At 40.0% G+C, this 20,536-nt stretch overlaps 2 protein-coding genes across 5 annotated transcripts in view; one reads left to right on the forward strand and one right to left on the reverse strand.

Moving 5' to 3' along the window:
• FOXJ3 (forkhead box J3) overlaps window positions 1-20,536 on the forward strand; it is a 129,648-nt gene that overhangs the window by 39,794 nt on the left and 69,318 nt on the right. For 3 of the 4 annotated variants that reach the window (XM_028160248.2, XM_054720446.1, XM_008151288.3), the window contains exon 3: window positions 14,432-14,756. In XM_028160248.2, coding sequence (XP_028016049.1) covers window positions 14,432-14,756 — 325 coding nt within the window. Of the gene's footprint in view, window positions 1-14,319; window positions 14,757-20,536 lie in introns of all 4 variants that reach the window. The other variant, XM_028160250.2, reaches the window with a different exon arrangement.
• On the reverse strand, window positions 2,068-2,629 carry LOC103294848 (ATP synthase subunit d, mitochondrial-like). The gene has a single exon (XM_054720447.1). The coding sequence runs from the start codon at window positions 2,611-2,613 to the stop codon at window positions 2,134-2,136; it is 480 nt and encodes a 159-aa protein (XP_054576422.1). The 5' UTR covers window positions 2,614-2,629; the 3' UTR covers window positions 2,068-2,133.

Consider the following 20,536-nt stretch of genomic DNA (forward strand, 5'->3'; position numbering starts at 1 on the left):
CTAGGCTGTTCCATATACACTGAGTGGCCAGATTATTATGATCTCTGAACACATAATAATCTGGCCACTCAGAGTGAGTGAGTGAGTGAGTGAGTGTGTGTGTGTGTGTGTGTGTGTGTGTGTGTGTATTAGAGGCCCGGTGCATGAATTTGTGCATGGGTGGGGTCCGGCCAGCCTGGCCAGGGGGAGGGGACATAGGTGGTTGGCCGGCCTGCCTGCTGGTCGAACTCCTGGTTGAGGGGACAATTTGCATATTAGCCTTTTATTATATAGGATATACACTGAGTGGCCAGATTATTATGCTTTCAGAGATCATAATAATCTGGCCACTCAGTGTATATTTTGTCACTTACTCCCTAGCATTTCTGTGAGGCTTGGAGGTTTGATTTGTCCAAGGGTGCAGTTAATAAGTGGAAGAGTAAGAATTCAAGCTTTTTTGAGTGACTTCAAAGTCCTTACTCTTTCCATTACATTATACTGTATTAGAAACAGTCATATTCAGTCTTTGAAATGATGACTTCTTATAACATGTTTCTTAAACTTTATGGTCTCTCAAAAATTATTTAGTACTCAAAGAGCTTTTGTTTTTGTGAGTTATATCTATACAAATTTATTGTATTGAAAATTAAAACTAAGAAAAAATTAAGATATTGATAACATGTTTTATGAAAAATAACTGTTTTCCAAAAAAATTTAGTGAGAAGATTGGTATTGTTTACATTTTTGCAAAATTTAAAAATATCTGGCTTAATAGAGACAGCTGCATTCTCATCTCAGCCTCTGCATTCAGTCTGTTGTGATATCACCCATCACATAGCATCTGAAAAGCTCTACTGTACACTTATGAGAGGATGAGAATTAAAAAGGCAAATGACGTCTTATTATGAAAGTTGTTTTGAACCTTCAAATCCCCTGAAAGGGTCTCTGGATCACACACCTTGAGGATTGCTGCACTATGGACATCACCTGTAGCAGCTTAAGCTGTTTCTTTAGCATTTTTTGTGTACATCATACTTAACACGAAAAGATAAGATGGGACCATCTTCCACAACGTTAGTCCTTTGCCAGCATTGATGTCATACTACTGGTATAATGCTATGGATGCAGGATATGTGGAGATGTATGATATTCAGTAAATGTTGTATGGTGAGTTGAAGCAATATGGTTGCAGAGAGGTCAGGATAAATACTTGAATGGGACAGAATGAACCAGTAGACACATGTTACTCAGAGGACTTTTATTATATATATATTTAAACTAAGTATAAGAAGTATTAATAGTAGATTCCATCTAGGTTTTTAAGTAACAGCTGCAAAGATGGCTTTGAGTGTTCTTGTGTCAAAGGGGGACTGGTATTCATCAGTCTTTCTAGCTACTTGGAAACAGATTTCAGTAGGTAGAGTGAGGTTTATATGTAAAATATAGTATTTATTTAATGATAGGATGTAGTTTAGTGGTTAATGCCCCCAAATACTTATTTCCCCTCCCTAAATTGTTGAGTAAAATATTTTAAAGCTGAGAATTACACATATACTATAAAAATATCTTTTGACTATATGATCCCTAATTTTGTATCCTGAATGGAGTTCTGACTATGAGTATGGCTTGTATGAATTTAGAACACAGTTTTATAAATCTAAGATTACATATTTGTGGAATAATTTGGAGAGAATCTAGAGAAGAGCAATAGGTATATTATGATTCTTGAATCATATCTGGTTGAAGAAGTTCTAGTCTTTAAACTTTGAGAAGAAAGAGCCCAAATGATGTTAATACTATAAAACATATGAAGCATCATTATGAAGAGAACTCTGACCAGCTCTCATTTTCTAAGCTAGAATTTAAAGAAATTTTCTTCTCTATAGCAAGGGAGGTTTAGATTAGCCTGCTGAAACTTTTATTTAAAAAAACAACAACAGTGAATTACAAATCTTGTAACAGATTTGAGTAAGTTGAATAAGTTGTGACCTTTTCTTCCCTTGGGGATCTTAAAGAATATATTAGTCTCCAAAATAAGTAATAACAGGAATTTAAAAAATGAGCTAATGAAGTTCTTTTTGTTTTTAATCTGATTATTTTTAATGTCCAGAGAGTTTATAATACAAGGACCAGAGCTTCCTCTCAGACTCAAGTTTATAAATTCTCTATTGGCTGGTGAGGCCAGTAGGGATACTTGTCTAATTTGGTTTCTGGGAAGACTTCATGCAAATCCTCGATGGTCATCTGGTCAAATGGAATTATGTTCTTCATCTTCTCCAGCTCTTTCTCGTATTGCTCAATCCTGGACTTTGAGAGAGACACAAACTCAGCACAACCTTTCACATCTTCTTTTTCTTCAGCATCCACCAGGGCACTGTACTTATCCTCTGGCACAGGCACCTTCAGGGCATTAAACTTCTTCTCAAAGTCATCTACTAAGCCGGCCTTCGCCACGTTGGCCTTGTAGTAAGCCCAGTCGATAGCAGGTGGTTTCTCAGGTAAAGTAGCCAACCTGGAGGTGAGGGTCTCATTCCAGGATTTCAGGGTGTTAGCAATGGCCTTCTGGTTTCTGGGTATGATCTCCCCAAAAGCTACCCAGTCAATGGTTTTTAGAGCAAGTTTTCGCCCAGCCATCTTGAGATCCTTCACTGACCCCACTGATGAAGTTCTTTATCTCTGATTTTATGATAAATAGATCTGAAATCACAATTGTGTTTACAAATGAAGTTTTCTCACTAAAGGTCTCCACCCCCCCCTCAATTTTGAGTAAGTTGTGAATATTTATTGGGCGAAAGGAAAGTTGTGAAAGTTGAGTTTTGAAGAATGACCTTCTACTATTTGGATATTGGAGTCCTTATTTTAAATTGCGATTTTTTCTATCTGTATTTTTACTGAATTGAGGAATTTTTTCAGCTTATCTTTTAAAAAGGTTATTACCAATAGGAAGTTTAAAGGCTCAGTCAGTTATTCATACCTTAGTAGATTGTTTATTTTTTCTATATTGATTAAGGTATTACATATGTGTGTCCCCCCGCCCGCTCATGCCCTCACCCCCCTGGTGTCTGTGTCCATTGGTTATGCTTATATGCATGCATACAAGTCTTTGGTTTATCTCTGCCCCTCCCCCCCACCCTCCCCTACCTTCCCTCTGAGGTTTGATGGTCTGATTGATTCTTCTCTGTCTCTGGATCTGTTTTTGTTCATCAGTTTATGTTGTTCATTATATTCCACAAATGAGTGAGATCATGTGATATTTATCTTTTTCCAACTGACTTATTTCGCTTAGCATAATGCTCTCCAGGTCCATCCATGCTGTTGCAAATGGTAGGAGTTTCTTCCTTTTTAAGCAGCGTAGTATTCCATTGTGTAGATGTACCACAGTTTTTTAATCCACTCATCTGCAGATGGGCACTTAGGCTGTTTCCAAATCTTAGCTATTGTAAATTGTGCTGCTATGAACATAGGGGTGCATATATTCTTTTTGATTGGTGTTTCTAGTTTCTTGGGATATATTTCTAGAAGTGGGATCACTGGGTCAAATGGGAGTTCCCATTTTTAGTTTTTTGAGGCAACTTCATACTGTTTTCCATAGTGGCTGCACCAGTCTGCATTCCCACTGGTAACTAATTTTGAAAAAAGTAACACCAACTACTTTTTCTTAAAATAGCTTAAATTATTTATTTATACATTTAAAAAATTGTTTTTTTTTATATCACATGGTTATAAAATGTAAATTAAATCTGTAATAGATTTTTTCATTTATTTTTATGTGTCCACCATATCTGTCTGCCCCTTTGGGTGCCCAAATATCCACATGTACTCTTCTTATATATAGAACTCACTTGCCTTTTTTCCCCAAAAGAGATAACCTAGAGTTTCATCCAGTTATTATATCTAGCTGAAAAGTCAGGATCTCTGGATGCAGTCCCTTTCATTAGATTCCAGAGTGGCTGCTTGTTCAAAGACCTGCAAACCGAGTCAGCACTTTACATACCTAGTATATAGTGGTGGAGAAGGACTAGGATAACAGTCGTAAACGTAGAAAAGGTGGTAATGGGAAACACTCAGTAAGTCACTAGCCCATATCGATTATAAAATCCCACTGGATAGGAGTGGCAGAGACTTCCGACAGTGTAAAAAGTTCCTTGATTCTGCTTTTTGGTGTGGCCTCCATTGTTCCCTGTGTCTTCTAAAAGGTCTTACCTATGCAATATCCTCCAGGGCCACATCTGGGATAGGTAGTGGTGAAAATGCCTTTTCTGGGGAATGTATAGCTTTTATAGCCCAGTTCTTGTTTATGAGCTTGTTGATGGGTATTATTTTATAAACTTAAGAGGCCTTTGCAGTCTAGATTCTTTGTCTTTCCCACCCTCCATATAGTTACCTTTAAAAACTTAGTTTCTAGACTTTTTGCTTTCTTTGAGCCAAAGGACCTGCCCAAACATAATGTGAAGACCCTTTGCTTTGTGTTCTGCTTATTCTAGGGATTTCTAACCCTGTTTTGGTACCTCTTCAACAGTCTGGTGAAACCTGTGGACTCTTTTCAGAATAATGTCTCAAATTCATAAAACAATATTTAAGATTACAAAGGAAATGAATTATTTATATTGAAATATGGCTAGCAAAATATTAACTTTGTAACAGAGAAATAGATATGCCTTTAAATTTTTTTTAAAAAATATGTTTTTATTAATTAAAAAAATTTTTTTAAGAGAAGAAGGGAGAGGGATAGAGAGATAGAAACACCAATGAGAAACCTTGATCAGCTGCCTCCTGTACACCCCCTATTGGGGATTGAGCCTGCAACCTGGGCATCTGCCCTGACCGGGAATTGAACCACTAAGCCATACCAGCTGGGCTAGATGTGTCTTTAGCGGTGGGGAACCTTTTTTTCCTGCCAAGGGCCATTTGGATATTTATAACATCATTCTCGGATCATACAAAATTATCAACTTAAAAATTAGCCTGCTATATTTGGTCAGACATTTAATTAACTCACCCCTAATGTCTTGGTAGGGCCAGACCAAATGGTTTCGTAGGCCTTCTACGGCCCATGCATGGATGTTCCCCACCGCTGCTGTAAAGTAAGACATGAAATAAAAAAGATCTGTGACAAGTCTAATGCACTCATAATTCTGAAGTAGTTGATGAGTTTAAATAAAAATTTGAGCTTCCGTGACATTTGTCATTTGATATAAATATTTTTATGATTATTATTGATGGCAAAATCACAGGTACTGTTAATGGTACTGTTAATGATTTGGTGTCTACTTTCATAATTAAAGGACATGCTAAATTTCAGTTACAAGTTAGTGGGGGATAAAGAATTTATTTTCTCCATCCAAGTTCATTGACCTCTTTTAGCTCCTGAGGGGATGATGGCTCTGTGAGGCTATTTGAAACAATAGTTTTGGGTGGAAAGAACACACCCTTACAACATTGCTTTTGTGTGGCAAAGTACCAGTCTTCTCTACTTCTAAGTCTGCAGTTTTGCAGCTAGAACTCAGTTACTTCAGTTTGCTACTTCAGAAGAAGTTGATGTTTTTTCAACCATGCAAGGCTTTAAATAATAGGACTCTTAGCTTAAATTGCAGACTATAGGCAGGGAGTACCCCACTTGGCATTTTCTCCATCTCTGCTTGCAACTCTAATTGAAGTTTATTTCTCTCTTAGGACTTTAAGTGGCAAGAAGGAGCTAACACATGCCAACATTCTAAATTTTCCCTACATTTCTCTCCTTGCTGTAGTCTGGGTTGGCATATGGTTTGCTTGCCAACCTCTGTAGATGACAAGTTGATCAAATTCTTCATCACGGTTTACTAAGTGTCTCCAGCTTTCCAGCCTGTGCTATCAGAATTCTTAATGTTTGCCTTATCAACTCTTCTTTTAAGAGAATATCGTGTATGATGTTCTATTACTTGTATCACCCCACTTGCATGTCCCAAATTTCATGTTTGTTAGGAATTGCATTCATCCACTGGTAGGGATTTATAGTACCTCAACATATAAAAAGTCTAGATGGTAGGCAGTTCAGGGCTAGGATGAACAGCTTCATAATTGCTTCACACAAAAATCAGGGATCAAGATTCCTTCTCTCTGCTTCCATAGCTTTCATATCCTCAGTTTGTGGCTTCCATTCTCAAAGGCCACCTTATAATCCAAGGTAACTGCTGGAGCAACAACTTTTGTGTCCACATTTCGGAGAGCAGGAAGGGCAAAAGGCTCAATGCCATCCGTAATAAAATTGAGGTTGTATTCCTAAGGAAGAGGTAAAAACAGATATTAGGTGTTTTTAAAAACAGGCAATTAGTAGTCTCTGCCACATACCTTGCTTCTAGTTGCCTTGAGTGCTGAGATGCTGTAATAAAAGTTATATATTATATAAAATATGTATATATTAAAAATATGTATATATCTCCTGAAATGCATGTGACCAGAATTCCTGCTGTGCTAATTACAAGGATTTCATTTGAGTTCTCAGTTGTTCAATTTCTCACATGTTGCCAAGTCTCAAGATGTCTGGAATTGAGTGGGAGGATTCAGGAATATCTAGGTCAACAACTTCATTACCCTTATTATTCTTATTTCTATTATTTTCCTTAATGTCTTTCTCTTAACTCCATAGGGAGCTAACAATATCTCTACCAATTTCCCTATGTTTGAAAACTTCCTTAATAATAAGCCTTGGCTACTCCTTGTGAGTCAGGGAAGTTGCAGAGGGAGGCCAAGCAATGTGCTAAAGTATTTGCTAAAAAGCATATTTGGGGTCATATCAGAGACAGTGTTTCACAGAGTGGGATTAGAACCCTCTCTCCTCCCCCTGTGTAATGACTTAATGTTGAGTTCTTATATCTTGATGTTCTTTACCTTTTCATTTTATGCAGAAAAAATTCCTCATGGAACTTCTTTTAAGCAACAGATATCATCATAGATTTAAGAACTTCAAACCTAAGTTCTTCATGTTTTCTTTCTCCCACAAGTAACGTTATCTTTTTATCTTTGTCTCCATCTTTTTGTTTTTCTCTGCTATTTAAGCAGACCTGTCTGTGTTCCTGTATAATGCTTGCTATTTGTTGATCTGTGTCCTGAGTCATACTTTTTTTTTCCCCCAACTCATAAAGGATTTTGATCCTGTGATTATCCTTACTTCATGCTGTTGAGTCCCTTTTCTTTCACCTCTTTCTTTTAGCTTTTAAATGCAAGGTCTCATTTGTTTGGGGAAGAGCACACCCCACATTCAGTGGATAGTCACTATTTTAATCACTTAACCACCATTTATTGATCCTTTACCTACTATGTTACTAGGCATTGAGGAGACAGAAAAGAATAAGAACGTATCTTCCAAGGAGTTTATGGTCTCATGGGAGAAAGATAGGTAAAGATAATTATAATTCTTTATAAGCCCTGTGATAGAGGTATTTATATTCTACTATGGGAGTAGGATCTAGGTCAATTTAGGAGGTAAAGGATGGGAAGAGTGAACTGACCAGGTTTTCTGGAGGGGGAGATATTTGGGGCTGAGTCTTGAAGGAAAAATAAAAGCCAGCTAGGCAGAATAAGAGGAAAATAGCATTTTAGAAAGGAATACTTTTATTCCTTGTCTAAATATTTTTGAGCTCGGCTGGTGTGGGTCAGTGGTTGGGCATTGACCTATGAACCAGGAGGTCATGGTTCGATTCCCGGACAGGGCACATGTCGAGGTTGTAGACTTTATCCCCAGTAGGGGGTGGGCAGGAGGCAGCTGATCAATGATTCTCTCTTGTTATTGATGTTTCTTTTCTATCTTTCTCCCTCATCCTTTCTGTCTGAAATCAATAAAAATATATTTAAAAAATAAATATTTTTTAGATAACATGTACCTACTATGGTGTTAAATAGTATATGAAGTACTAGTGTATGGTTACTATCTTTAATGAGGAGGGTGCGGGAAGAGGGAGTGAGGGTAGAAAGCTTAAGCCTATGATGCAATCCTATATAATAAAAGCCTAATATGCAAATCTACCGAATGGCAGAATGACCTGTGGAACGACTGGTCGCTATGATGAGCACTGACCACCAGGGGGCAGACGCTTAATGCAGGAGCTGCCCCAGCCCGCAGGCCAGCTAAGGCGGGTGCCAGCAGGCCCCCCCCCCCCCATCACCCCGCTGGTCGCCCCAACAGAGGGAGGCGACCAGCGGTGCTGGTGGGGGGGGGGGCAGGGCCGGCTGGCAAGTGGCCTGGCGTCACCCCGCCCCCGATCGCCCCACTGGTCGCCTCCCGCAGAGGGGAGTGACTGGCGGCAGTGGCAGGGGACAGGGCCAGTGAGCAGGCGGCGCCAGGCTGGCCAAGGCGGGTGCAGTGGGGGCCCCCCAGTGGCCCTGCCAGTCGCCCTACACATCTGCCCTGATTGCCGGCCAGGCCTAGGGACCCTACCCATGCACGAATTTCGTGCATCGGGCTTCTAGTTATACATATAAAACAGCTTGATAGTTGAAAATAAGGAGTTTAGGTCCTACTCCCCCCTTCCCCCTCCCCCTTCCCAATTTGGGATGTATAATAGGAGAAAGAGAACCATTGAAAGTTTTTTGGCACAATTACATGAGAAATAATACTGACAGATTTCTCTTGGAGTATATGCATGGACTCTGGAGATGACTAGCAGGGATGAGTGGTGAGAAATCATTATCTAGGAGGCCAGCTAGGAAGCTTTTGGAATGAGCAGGTAATGAGGGCCTGACATTTCTTAACCAGATTTTCATAACCAGATTTCTCAGAATCTCTCATGCTCTTTTAAAATTTACTACCATCTGTTCTTTTATACAAGTGGGCTTCTGTCATCCCTATTTCACTAAGAGGTTTCTTTCTAAAGTTACTGATCTGGCCATATCTAATGATCATTTTTTGTGTTCTCAACCATTGCAGGGACCAACAGTGGAGGCACTTTTTTACTTCCCTACTGAAAATATGTAAAATTTAATGAACTACAAATAAAACAGAAGCCCAAGTTTTTCAGAGTCTGAATTTAAAGGAGATTTTATAGTGAACTTCAGATCTACGCTAGCAGAACTGATGAAAATAAGCACAACAGTGGAATAATTCTATCTCATGCTGTCTTTGATAATTAGGGATTATCTTCCTTCTCTACCTCTTAAGGCTTCAGTCATTGTTGTCCCCTCCCTTTTCTGAACCATTGCAGCACAAAGAGCTCAGCGTTGTACGCTTTTTAAAGTTGTTTTAGTCATAGCTGGTTTGGCTCAGTGGATAGGGCCTCGGCCTGTGGACTGAAGAAGGGTCCTGGATTCGATTCCAGTCAAGGGCACATGTTTGGGTTGTGGGCTAGGTCCCCAGTGTGGGGCGTGCGGGAGGCAGCCAGCTGATCAATGATTCTCATCACTGATGTTTCTCTCCCTCTCCTTCCTCTCTGAAATCACTAAAAATATATTTAAAAAAATTTTTTTTTTTTTTTTTTTTTTAGCTCTTTCTTGTCTTTGACCTTCCTGATTGGCCTATGTGTTCTTAGAGGGCAGGAATTTTATGCTACTTTGTGTGTGTGTGTGTGTGTGTGTGTGTGTGTGTGTGTGTGTGTAAAATCTTACTATAGCATAGCCGTGTACATATCCTATATAATAGTAACCTAATATGCTAAGTGTTCGGTCGTCCAGTCATCCGTTCAACCCATCAAAGTGTAATATGCTAATGATATGCTAAGGATGCTCAACCGCTCGCTATGATGCGCACTGACCACTAGAGGGGAGACAGTTGACTGGTTGACCAGTTGCTATGACACGCACTGACCACCAGGGGGGCAGACAGTCGACTGGTCGACCAGTTGCTGTGATGTGCACTGACCACCAGGGGGCAGACACTCCAACTGATAGGTTAGCTTGCTGCTGTAGTCTGGCTGATTGGAACTGAGTGAGATGGGCCAGATACGCCCTGGAGCCATCCTGCGTGTCCCTCCCCAGCCCCGATCATGCACCAGTGGGTCCTTCGGCCTGGCCTGTGCCCTCTAGCAATCTGGGACCCCCTCGGGGGATGTCAGAGAGCTGATTTTGGCCCGATCCCGCAGGCAAGCCTGAGGGACCCCACTGGTGCACGAATTTGTGCACCAGGCCTCCAGTGTAATTATAAATTCTTGTTAAATGTTATAATACAGATTAAGTACCTACTTACTGTATGTCTAATTATATTACTTTGACTCATAAAGTCTCAATTAGTGATACTGTTGGAAGGAAACAAGTTAAAGATGGTTCTCAATAGGGAACATCTGCAATATCAATTATATTCCAATTTGTAATGTACTTTTATGTTAACTTTGAAAATATATGTGACTGACTAGAGGCCCGGTGCATGAAATTTGTGCATGGGGTGGGGGGAGTGCCCCTCAGCCCAGCCTGCACCCTCTCCGATCTGGGACCGCTCGAGGGATGTCAGACTGCCCGTTTAGACCCGATCCCCCCGGGATTGGGTCTAAACGGGCAGTCTGACATCCCTCTCACAATCCAGGACTGCTGGCTCCCAACTGCTCGCCTGCCTGCCTTCCTGATTGCCCCTAACCACTTCTGCCTGCCAGCCTGATCACCCCCTAACCATTCCCATGCCAGCCTGATTGATGTCTAACTGCTCCCCTGCCAGTCTGTTTGTCCCCAACTTTCCTCCTCTGCCAGCCTGGTCACCCCTAACTGCCCTCCCCTGCAGGGTTGATCGCCCCCAAATGCCCTCCCTTGCAGGCCTGGTCCCTCTCAACTGCCCTCCCTTGTAGGCCTGGTGCCTACCAACTGCCCTCCCCTGCTTGCCTGATCGCCCACAACTGCCCTCCCTTGTAGGCCTGATCCCTCCCAACTGCCCTCCCCTGCTGGCCATCTTATGGTGGCCATCTTGTGTCCACATGGAGGCAGGATCTTTGACCACATCGGGGCAGCCATCTTGTGTGTTGGAGTGATGGTTAATCTGCATATTATTCTTTTATTAGATAGGATAGAGGCCTGGTGCATGGGTGGGGGCCAGCTGGTTTGCCCTGAAGGGTGTCCCGGATCAGGGTGGGGGTTCCCTTGGGGCATGGTGCGGCCTGGGCAAGAGGCCTGTGGTGCTTTGCAGGCCAGCCACGCCCCCCGGCGACCCAAGCGGAGGCCCTGGTATCTAGAATTTATTTATCTTCTACAATTGAAACTTTGTAGCCTGGAACGGAGCCAAGCCTCCTGCTCGCTCCGTGGCAGCAGTCATTTCTGTTGGAATTTATGTATATTCTACAATTGAAACTTTATAGCATGGAGTGAAGGCCTGAGCTGGCCAGGGCTGCAGAAGCTTGACTTCCTCCATCACCCGGGGCAACCGTAGCCTCCTGCTCTTCCAGCTCAGTGGCTGCCGCCATTTCTGTTGGAATTTATTTACCTTCTGTAATTGAAACTTTGTACCCTTGAGTGGAGGCCTGGGCCGGCCAGAGTGTGCGGAAAGCTTGGCTTCCTCCATTGCAAGGGAAACCCAAGCCTCCCTCCTGCTCTCTGTGGCCACAGCCATCTTGGTTGGAGTTAATTTGCATACTTGCTCTGATTGGCTGGTGGGTGTGGCTTGTGGGTGTAGCAGAGTGATGGTTAATTTGCATACTACTTTTTTATTAGATAGGATGCTTTGTGAATTTGAACAAAATAAAGCTACTCAGTGGAGATTTAATTGAGACAAATAGGGTGACAGTGTAGTATAATAAGTCAATGTTTATAGAATGAAATGTGAAGAATAATAGCAGTAACTACTATTATCAACAACATCACCAGTAGCTAACATTTATTGAATACTTACTTTTTGCCAGTGACTTTTCTGAGTACTTTATATCAATAAAGTTGTTATTCTCACTTTACAAATGAGATATCGTAGAAAAACTACGGGATTAGTCATTAGAGGATCTGGACTCTGGTTTTAGTTCTGTTAACTACCATGTGAAGTTGGGTAAGTCTTTTAACTTCAGCAGACCTTAGGTTTTCATTTTTAGATTGAAGGTATTAGTCTCTAATTTCTAGGGTACTTGGCTACTCTCTTGACATTCTGTGATCTTTAAATTTTCTTGTCCTTTTGTTCCACAAGTTCTTTTTTTTCTTTTTTTTTAATTACTTTTTTGATTAAGGTATCACATATTTGTCATCAGCCCCCCCCCCACTCCCATCCCAACCCCCCCCCCCCCCACACGCATGCTCCACAAGTTCTTTTAACTTATTATATGTGGGGAGCAAGCATTTCTCGCTGAGATTAGAGAGCAGATTGGTAAGTGTTTTTTTTTTTTAAGCTGAAGGTGCTATATAGAGGAATTTAAAGTTCAGGTTCTAGAGACACGCATATAATAGAAATAAAGGCAAATTGAGAAAATGAGAAAGGTAAAATTGTGGATCTAAATATCTGAACAACAATCCTATATAATAAAAGGCTAATATGCAAATAGACTGGACATCAGAACGACCAGTTGCTATGACGCACACTGACCACCAGGGGGCAGACGTTCAGTGCACGAGTTGCCCCCAGCCCGCAGGCCCAATCGCCTGATTGGGGCCTGCCGGCCAACCTCTTGATCTCCTCCCCCCACCTCCCCGGCCAGCAGCCTCTGATTGCCTGATGGGGAGTAGGGAACCGAGAGTGGGTGGCAGCGGATGCGGGTGGTGCCAGGCCAAGATGGGTGCAAGCAAGCGGGGCCCTGATTGCCCCGCCGGTTGCCCCACACACGTCAGTGGTGGGGCTGACTGCTGGCAGCCGGGGAAGATCGGCCCTGATCACAGGCCAGGCCTAGGGACCCTACCTGTGCATGAATTTTGTGCACCGGGCCTCTAGTATATAATGGGATTCTACTGGCAATGCAGTTATAATCCTCATGGTTGTCTATTTATAATAGCTAGTGCTTAATCCTGGTTACTTTATAGGGCATTAATACCCTCCCAAGATACTCCTATAATAATTAACACTTACTGAATATTTCTTCTGTGCATATGTTATCATGTTTCATTCTCAAAGTAATATTTTAACTGTAGGTACTATTTTTTCATTTTATAGATGAGAAAGCTGGAGTTTAGAAATATTAACATTTTCATGATCCCACAGCAAGTAACTGGTAGAATCAGTACTTGAACTCTAGTCTGCCTGACTCAAGAGCCTGTATTCTTTATCAGTTCTGCATGTCTCCCAGAAGTTCAGATCCTAAGTGTTTACCCTGTTGCTTTTTATCTGCAGTCATTTGGGATGGACTTATATTTTATTGATTTTTTTACAGAGAGGAAGGGAGAGGGATAGAGAGCTAGAAACATCGATGAGAGAGAAACATCGATCAGCCGCCTCCTGCACACCCCCACAGGGGATGTGCCCGCAACCAAGATACATGCCCTTGACCGGAATCGAACCTGGGTCCCTTCAGTCCACAGGCAGACGCTCTATCCACTGAGCCAAACCAGTTTCGGCCACTTGAAGTTTCTTATTTTGTTCTCTTTTTCCTGATATTTTGATATAATTTAGAAGCTTTTCATTCTTCTTTGCTTTATAGTCAGGGTCACTATTCTTGCTTTTTTGATCCTAGGATAGAAAGGTTGGTACCTTCTGCTGAAAATTAGCAATTCCATTGTGAAGTGTCATGCTTTTTTTCCCCCCCTGTACTTTTAATTTTAAGAAGAGCTTCCTCCCTCTCCAGAATGTGTTAACTGTCAGATTTTGTTTTTCTTTTTTCTTTCTTTGGGTTATAATGATCTAAAATTTTCAGCGTTGGAGTGAAATACATTACAGAATCCAGATCACTGGATGTTTAGATTAAGCCTGATCTTGAGCTTTTAATGCTTCTTTTCTTGCTGTCCATTTATGTGATTTAATGTCTTATATCCATTGCTCCCAGATCTTCAGTTAGTTTTCTTAAACTTTTTCCTTGATATGTTCACTTTAAAAGATAGTGCCTGGTCCTGTCTATCCTCCTTTTCTCCTGTTCATCAATATCCTTGAGTTTGCATTCTTCTTTACTGTCAACGCCCCAGCTAATCTGTCTCTTTGATATTCCTGTCTACCCTTCTTTACTCTTCTTACCTTTTTTACCTGCCCAGCTCTACCTTATTTTCTCTGTGCAAATTCCTGTGCCTATTTCTTACATACTTTTTTGACCTCTTGCCTCTACTTTGTATGTATGACTTCCTTAAAATTTGAAAATTTTAAGTTTTTAAAAGGCCCTTATTGTTGGTGAGTAATCAGAATCACTTTGTGTTTACATATTGTGCTGTATCTTAAACATTTTAAAACCAAATTTGTTGTGTTTTGGAGAGGATAAAAATAAGAAAAAAGATTGGAAATGTTGATCTCTTAAATATTTGGTTTAGTTATTAACATATTCAATCTTTTCCCTCCAGATTTAACTCAGGCTTTCCCTCACTTTGGAACTCCTAGATTTGTGAATATTGGATATTTTGAGAAGCAGGGGTTCTTTCCTTGATACTGACTAAGGAGTCTATTTACCTTCAGGATGACATCTGAATTGGAGAGCAGCCTAACATCTATGGACTGGTTACCCCAGCTCACCATGAGAGCAGCCATTCAAAAATCTGATGCTACACAAAATGCACATGGAACAGGAATTTCCAAGAAGAATGCACTCCTTGACCCAAATACAACTCTGGACCAGGAAGAAGTCCAACAGCACAAAGATGGGAAACCTCCATACAGTTATGCCAGCCTCATTACATTTGCAATTAATAGCTCACCCAAAAAGAAAATGACACTAAGTGAGATTTACCAGTGGATTTGTGATAACTTCCCATATTATAGAGAGGCTGGCAGTGGTTGGAAGGTAAGGACTTTTTTTAAAATTTCTATTTTTATGCTGTAAGCAATAACAATATTGGCTTCTCTTGAAGATAAAGCTCTGTGTAGGCTTATACGTGAAGATAAAATTCTAATTACTAGTCATTTTTAGGGTATCAAAGGAAATTAAGTGTTTTTAGTTAGTGAATAACTTTTTGGTAGAATATTGGTTTGTTAGAGCTTTATTATATTATATGACTGACTTAGCATAAAATAAGAGCAGAGATAATATAGCTCACTGGAAAACAATACAGTTCAGGTAAGTTGACAGTCTAAGGTAAAATAAAACAACTTAGAATTGCAATTAGTACTGTTTATATCAGGGGTCCTCAAACTTTTTAAACGGGGCCAGTTCACTGTCCCTCAGACCGTTGGAGGGCCGGACTATAGTTTAAAAAAAAAAAACTGAACAAATTCCTATGCACACTGCTAAGTCGGCTGCTAAGCAGGACAGGCAGCGGCGGCAAAAACACCTGGCGGGCTGGATAAATGTCCTTGGCGGGCCGCATGTGGCCCACGGGCTGTAGTTTGAGGACCCCTGGTTTATATCATCCAAGATTTTTCAAAATCTTTTTATTTATAGAAGAGTTACATAATTATTACAAAGTGTTTCCATATGTCCTTCACTCTCTATATTAACATCTTTTATAACCATAGTACAATGATCAAAACTAAGAAATTAATATTGGTACAATACTTTTATTTTATTTTATTTTTTAAATTTCTTTATTGATTAAGGTATCACATATTTGTCCACATCCCCTCATTCCCATCCCACACATGCCCCCACCCCCCTGTTGTCCTTAACCGCTGGTTAGGCTCATATGCTTGCACACAAGTCCTTTGGTTGATCTCTCCCCCTTTACCCCCACCCTTCCCTACCCTCCCTCTGAGGCCCGACAGTCTGATCCATGCCTCCTTGTTTCTGGGTCTGTTCTTGTTCATCAGTCTATGTTGTTCATTATTTCCCCTAGGTACAATACTTTTGATTAAAGCAGTACTGTTAACTACTAAGTAAACAGTTTATTCACATTTCATTAGATTTTCCACTAATGTCCTTTTATGTTCAGGATCCCACATTGCATTTAGTTGTTATGTCTCCTTCGTCTCCTCCAATTTGTAACAGTTTCTCAATCTTTTCTTGTTTTTATGACCTTTGACACTTTCGAAGAGTACTTATCAGGTACTTTGGACAATAATTCTCAGTTTGGAATTGTCTGATGTTTTCTCATACTGTAATTAGAGTGAGATAATGTATTTTGGGGCAGAATAATGCAAAGGTGATGTGTCCTTGTTTGTATATCATATCAGGGGTATTTGATGTCACCATGTCTTATTGCTGGTAATGTTAACCTTGGTTCTTTGGTTAATGTGGTATGTGCCAGGTTTCTCAACTATAAAATTACTGTTTCTTACTGTGTAAATTATAAGATGTTTTGGGGAAATATTTTGAGGGCATTCAAGTAGCCTGTTTTTTCTTAAACCTTGCTCATTAATTGTAGCATTTATTGGTGGATCATATCTACAGCAGTTTTTGTTTTCTAGTGGTGATTTTTTTTTTCTTTATTCCTTATACACTTATTAATTGGGATTCTTCTGTAAGGAAGAGTTGCCTCTTCTTTCCCTTTTATTTACTTATTTAATCACTCATTTGTAATATTATGCACTGATGGATATTTTATTATTTGTACCGTCATTGCTCAAATTGTTACAGCTTTGGCCATTTGTAGCTCTTACAGGTTGGCACCTGTGCCCTTTTGACATGACCCCCATTTTGTTGTTGATTTAGCACTTTTTAACTTTCTGGCATCACGTGATGTTTCAGGCTCATACCTTCCCTGCTGCAGCCCTAGAATCAACAATTTCTTTTTAAGAATCCCTATTTTCTTACCTAGGCTTTTTGATGTCACATCAAATTAGTCACCTACCTAATTTATATTTTACAAAAAATAATTAAACTTACTTTTTGTATCTGTACATGTTATGTTTATATTCTTATATGGGAATTACCCAGTTGTGTGCTTTGTGAAGCGTGTGTGTGTGTGTGTGTGTGTGTGTGTGTGTGTGTGTGTGTGTATGCATGTGGCAGAAGGTGTTTATAGAACTTTAAGTCTGCCATCCAATGGTAGGTAGTCTTGTTTCGCTTAAGCCTTCCTGTGTCAACAGCTGTGTCTTTTTGTTTGACTATATTTGTTAAAGACATTAAAGATGTATTGTGCACCAGTGATGTACTGCACACCACGTCAGAAAATCAATTGTTTTAAGGGAAAGTATTTTAAAATATCTCTTATTCTATTTTATGCCCTAATACAGTGCTTCCATTTAGTAAGCCTTAATAAATGAGGTTTGAATGAAAGCCTGAATTCTGGCCACAGACTTTTCCCCAAGCTTTATTTGCTAGTTCCCTCTTAATGTATTCTTTTTTCCCCCCTGCCTATTATAGTTTTGTAGCTGTCCCTGGAAATAAACACTTTGATGTCTTTCTTTTGTTCTCTTACTTGTCCGTGGACTTGCTCTCTTTTGCCTCTTTTCCAGTTGGCATTGTTCTGTTTATTCTTTCAGCTCAGATGTTACCTCTCTTCTACTATAGCATTATCTCTTTTGTATTTCAGTATGCTTTATTAATAACACTATTGTAGAACTTACAAATTTTGTTCAGAGATCTTGTTTAATTAGTTTTTGTTTCTGTACTCATACTCAATAATAGCTGCTTTTGTTACTTTTTGTGTGCCAGGTGCTGTATACTAAATTACCTTGTATCATTGAAGTAACTACTGTTATTGTCCAAATTGTAAAGGTAAGAAAACTGAGGCTTAGAGAAGTAACTTTCCAGAATTTCTCAGCTAGAAAATGGAGAGCCAAGATTTGATACCGGACTTGGTAGATTTGGAATTTCAAAGTTAGCTAGCTCCTCCCTCCCTCCCCCCTCCCTCCTCTCTCCTTCCCTCCTTAGTTGACACACAATATTATATTAGTTTAATGTGTACACATAATGATTAGACATTCGTATACCTTACGAAGTGATCACCCTGATAGAGTCTAGTACCTATCTGACATCATACATAGTTGTTGCAGTATTATTGACTTTATTTCTTATGTCAAAGCTCATGTCTTAACCATTATATAGGGCCTATAATTTTTCAAACACTGCAAATATATTTATTATTAATTTGATATGCCAAACTCTTAACTGACTAACTCATTAAGTTTGTTAACATATACTTTGAATAAGTCCATTCTAACAATATTTCAGTGGAGGAAATATATAATACAATTTGACCCATGAGTCAAAAAACATCATTCTAAGCAAGTAATAGTGATCTATCTTAGCTGTGATTTTGGCTTTACCACTAGGCACTAATGTTCAGTGACTTCTTTTGTCAAGATTTGGGATGAGGGAAGACTAAGCGATTTCTTTTTTATTTCTTTTTACTGTTTAAAGTATTACATATGTCTCCCTTTTTCCCAATTGACCACCCCCCCTCGCCCCCCGCCAGCCCCGCCCCCCACCCCATTGGTTATGTTGATATGCATGCATACAAGTCTTTTGGTTGATCTCTTACCCCACCTCTCTTCCCCTGCCTTCTCTCTGAGGTTGGAAGGTCTGTTCAGTGTTACTTTGTCTCTGGATATATTTTTGTTCATCAGTTTATGTTGTTCACTATATTCCACATATGAGTGAGGTCATGTGATATTTATCTTTCTCCAACTGGCTTATTTCACTTAGCATAATGCTCTCCAGGTCCATCCATGCTGTTGCAAATGGTAGGAGTTCCTTTTTTATAGCAGTGTAGTATTCTATTGTGTAGATGTACCACAGTTTTTTAATCCACTCATCTGCTGAAGGGCACTTAGGCTGTTTCCAAATCTTAGTTATTATAAATTGTGCTGCTATGAACATAGGGGTGCATATGTCTTTTCTGATTGGTGTTTCTGATTTCTTGGGATATATTCCCAGAAGTGGGATTACTGGGTCGAATGGGAGATCCATTTTTAATTTTTTGGGAAATCTCCATACTGTTTCCCACAGTGGCTGCACCAGTCTGCATTCCTACCAGCAGTGCATGAGGATTCCTTTTTCTCCACATTTTCTCCAGCACTTGTTGTTTGTTGATTTGTTGATGATAGCCATTCTGACAGGTGTGAGATGGTACCTCATTGTTGTTTTGAATTGCAACTCTTGGATGATTAGTGACTTTGAGCATGCTTTCATATGTCTCTCGGCCTTCTGTATGTCCTCTTTTGAAAAGTGTCTATTTAGGCCCTTTGCCCATTTTTTGGCTGGATTGTTTATCTTCCTTTTGTTAAGTTGTATGAGTTGCCTATAAATTTTGGAGAGCAAACCTTTATCTGAGACTAGAGGCGTGATACATGAAATTCATGCAAGGGCCTTGGCCCTTGCAGCCCCGGCTGCCTCAGTTGGCTGGCCCTCGAAGACCCACCCGCCTCGGCCAGGCCTCGAAGCCCCAGCTTCCTCTGGAGGGTTGTTCTGCTGTTCGGTCTAATTAACATATTAGCTCTTTATTATATATGATAGCATTGGCAAATATGTTCTCCCATGCAGTGGGCTTTCTTGTTGTTTTGTAAGAGATTTCGATTAACCTGTTAGCATTGGTGTTTAGCATTGGTGTTTAGGGAGTAGAAATGCTCAAGATTTGAATAAATGGCTTAGAAAGCTTATCAGACCTGCAGGGGCTAGGCAGGTAATATAAATGAGTAAAGCAAAAAAGGAACCTAACTGAAGAGTACATGTCTTTATAAAGTGTTCCCTCCCGATATTTCAAGTACCCACCTGGCACCAATTCATAGTTATTATAGTAGTGTTGACTATATTCTCTGTGCTTTACATTCTTGTGACTATTTTGTAACTACCAATTAGTCCTTCTTTAATCCCTTTATCCTTTTCACTCAGACCCCTAACCCCTCTCCCCTTTGACATCCATCATTCTGTTCTCTATTTCTATAAGCCTGTTTGTTCAGTTTCCTTCTTTAAATTCTTATTTATCTTTCTCTGTCTGGCTTAGTTCATTTAGCTCGGCACCCTCTAGATCCATTCATGGCTGTCGAAAATGGCCAAGTAATATTCCTTTGTATTGTATGTACTACAGCTTTTTTGTCTACTTGTCTATTGATGAGCACTTGGGTTGCTTCCATATCTTGACTATTATAAATAATGCTGCAATGATCATAGGCATACATATAATCTTTTGAATTATTGTTTTGGGTATATACCCAGAAATAGAATTGCTGGGTCATAAGGCAGTTTTATTTTTAATTTTTTGAGGAACCTCCATACTGTTTTCCATAGTGACGGCACCAATCTGCATTCTTACCAACAGTGAATGAGAGTTCCCTTTTCTCTACATCCTGCCAACACTTACTTGTTGAGGAAACTTGTAATTTTTATTGGATGAGGGTATATGTATAAACAAGTAATTATGATGCTATGTAAAAAGCTCTGTAATTGAGAAAAATATATTTCTTTTTTTTAAAAAAATATTTTATTGATTTTTTTACAGAGAGGAAGAGAGAGGGATAGAGAGTTAGAAACATCAATGAGAGAGAAACATCGATCAGCCGCCTCCTGCACACCCCCCACTGGGGACGCGCCCGCAAGCATGGCACATGCCCTTGACCGGAATCGAACCTGGGACCCTTGAGTCCGCAGGCCGACGCTCTATCCACTGAGCCAAACCGGCCTTGGCGAGAAAAATATATTTCTTTTTTGTTGTTGTTAATCCTCATCCGAGGATACTTTTCCATTTA

The sequence above is a fragment of the Eptesicus fuscus genome, chromosome 9, assembly GCF_027574615.1.
Source record: "Eptesicus fuscus isolate TK198812 chromosome 9, DD_ASM_mEF_20220401, whole genome shotgun sequence".
In the NCBI taxonomy this organism is placed as follows: Eukaryota; Metazoa; Chordata; class Mammalia; order Chiroptera; family Vespertilionidae; genus Eptesicus; species Eptesicus fuscus.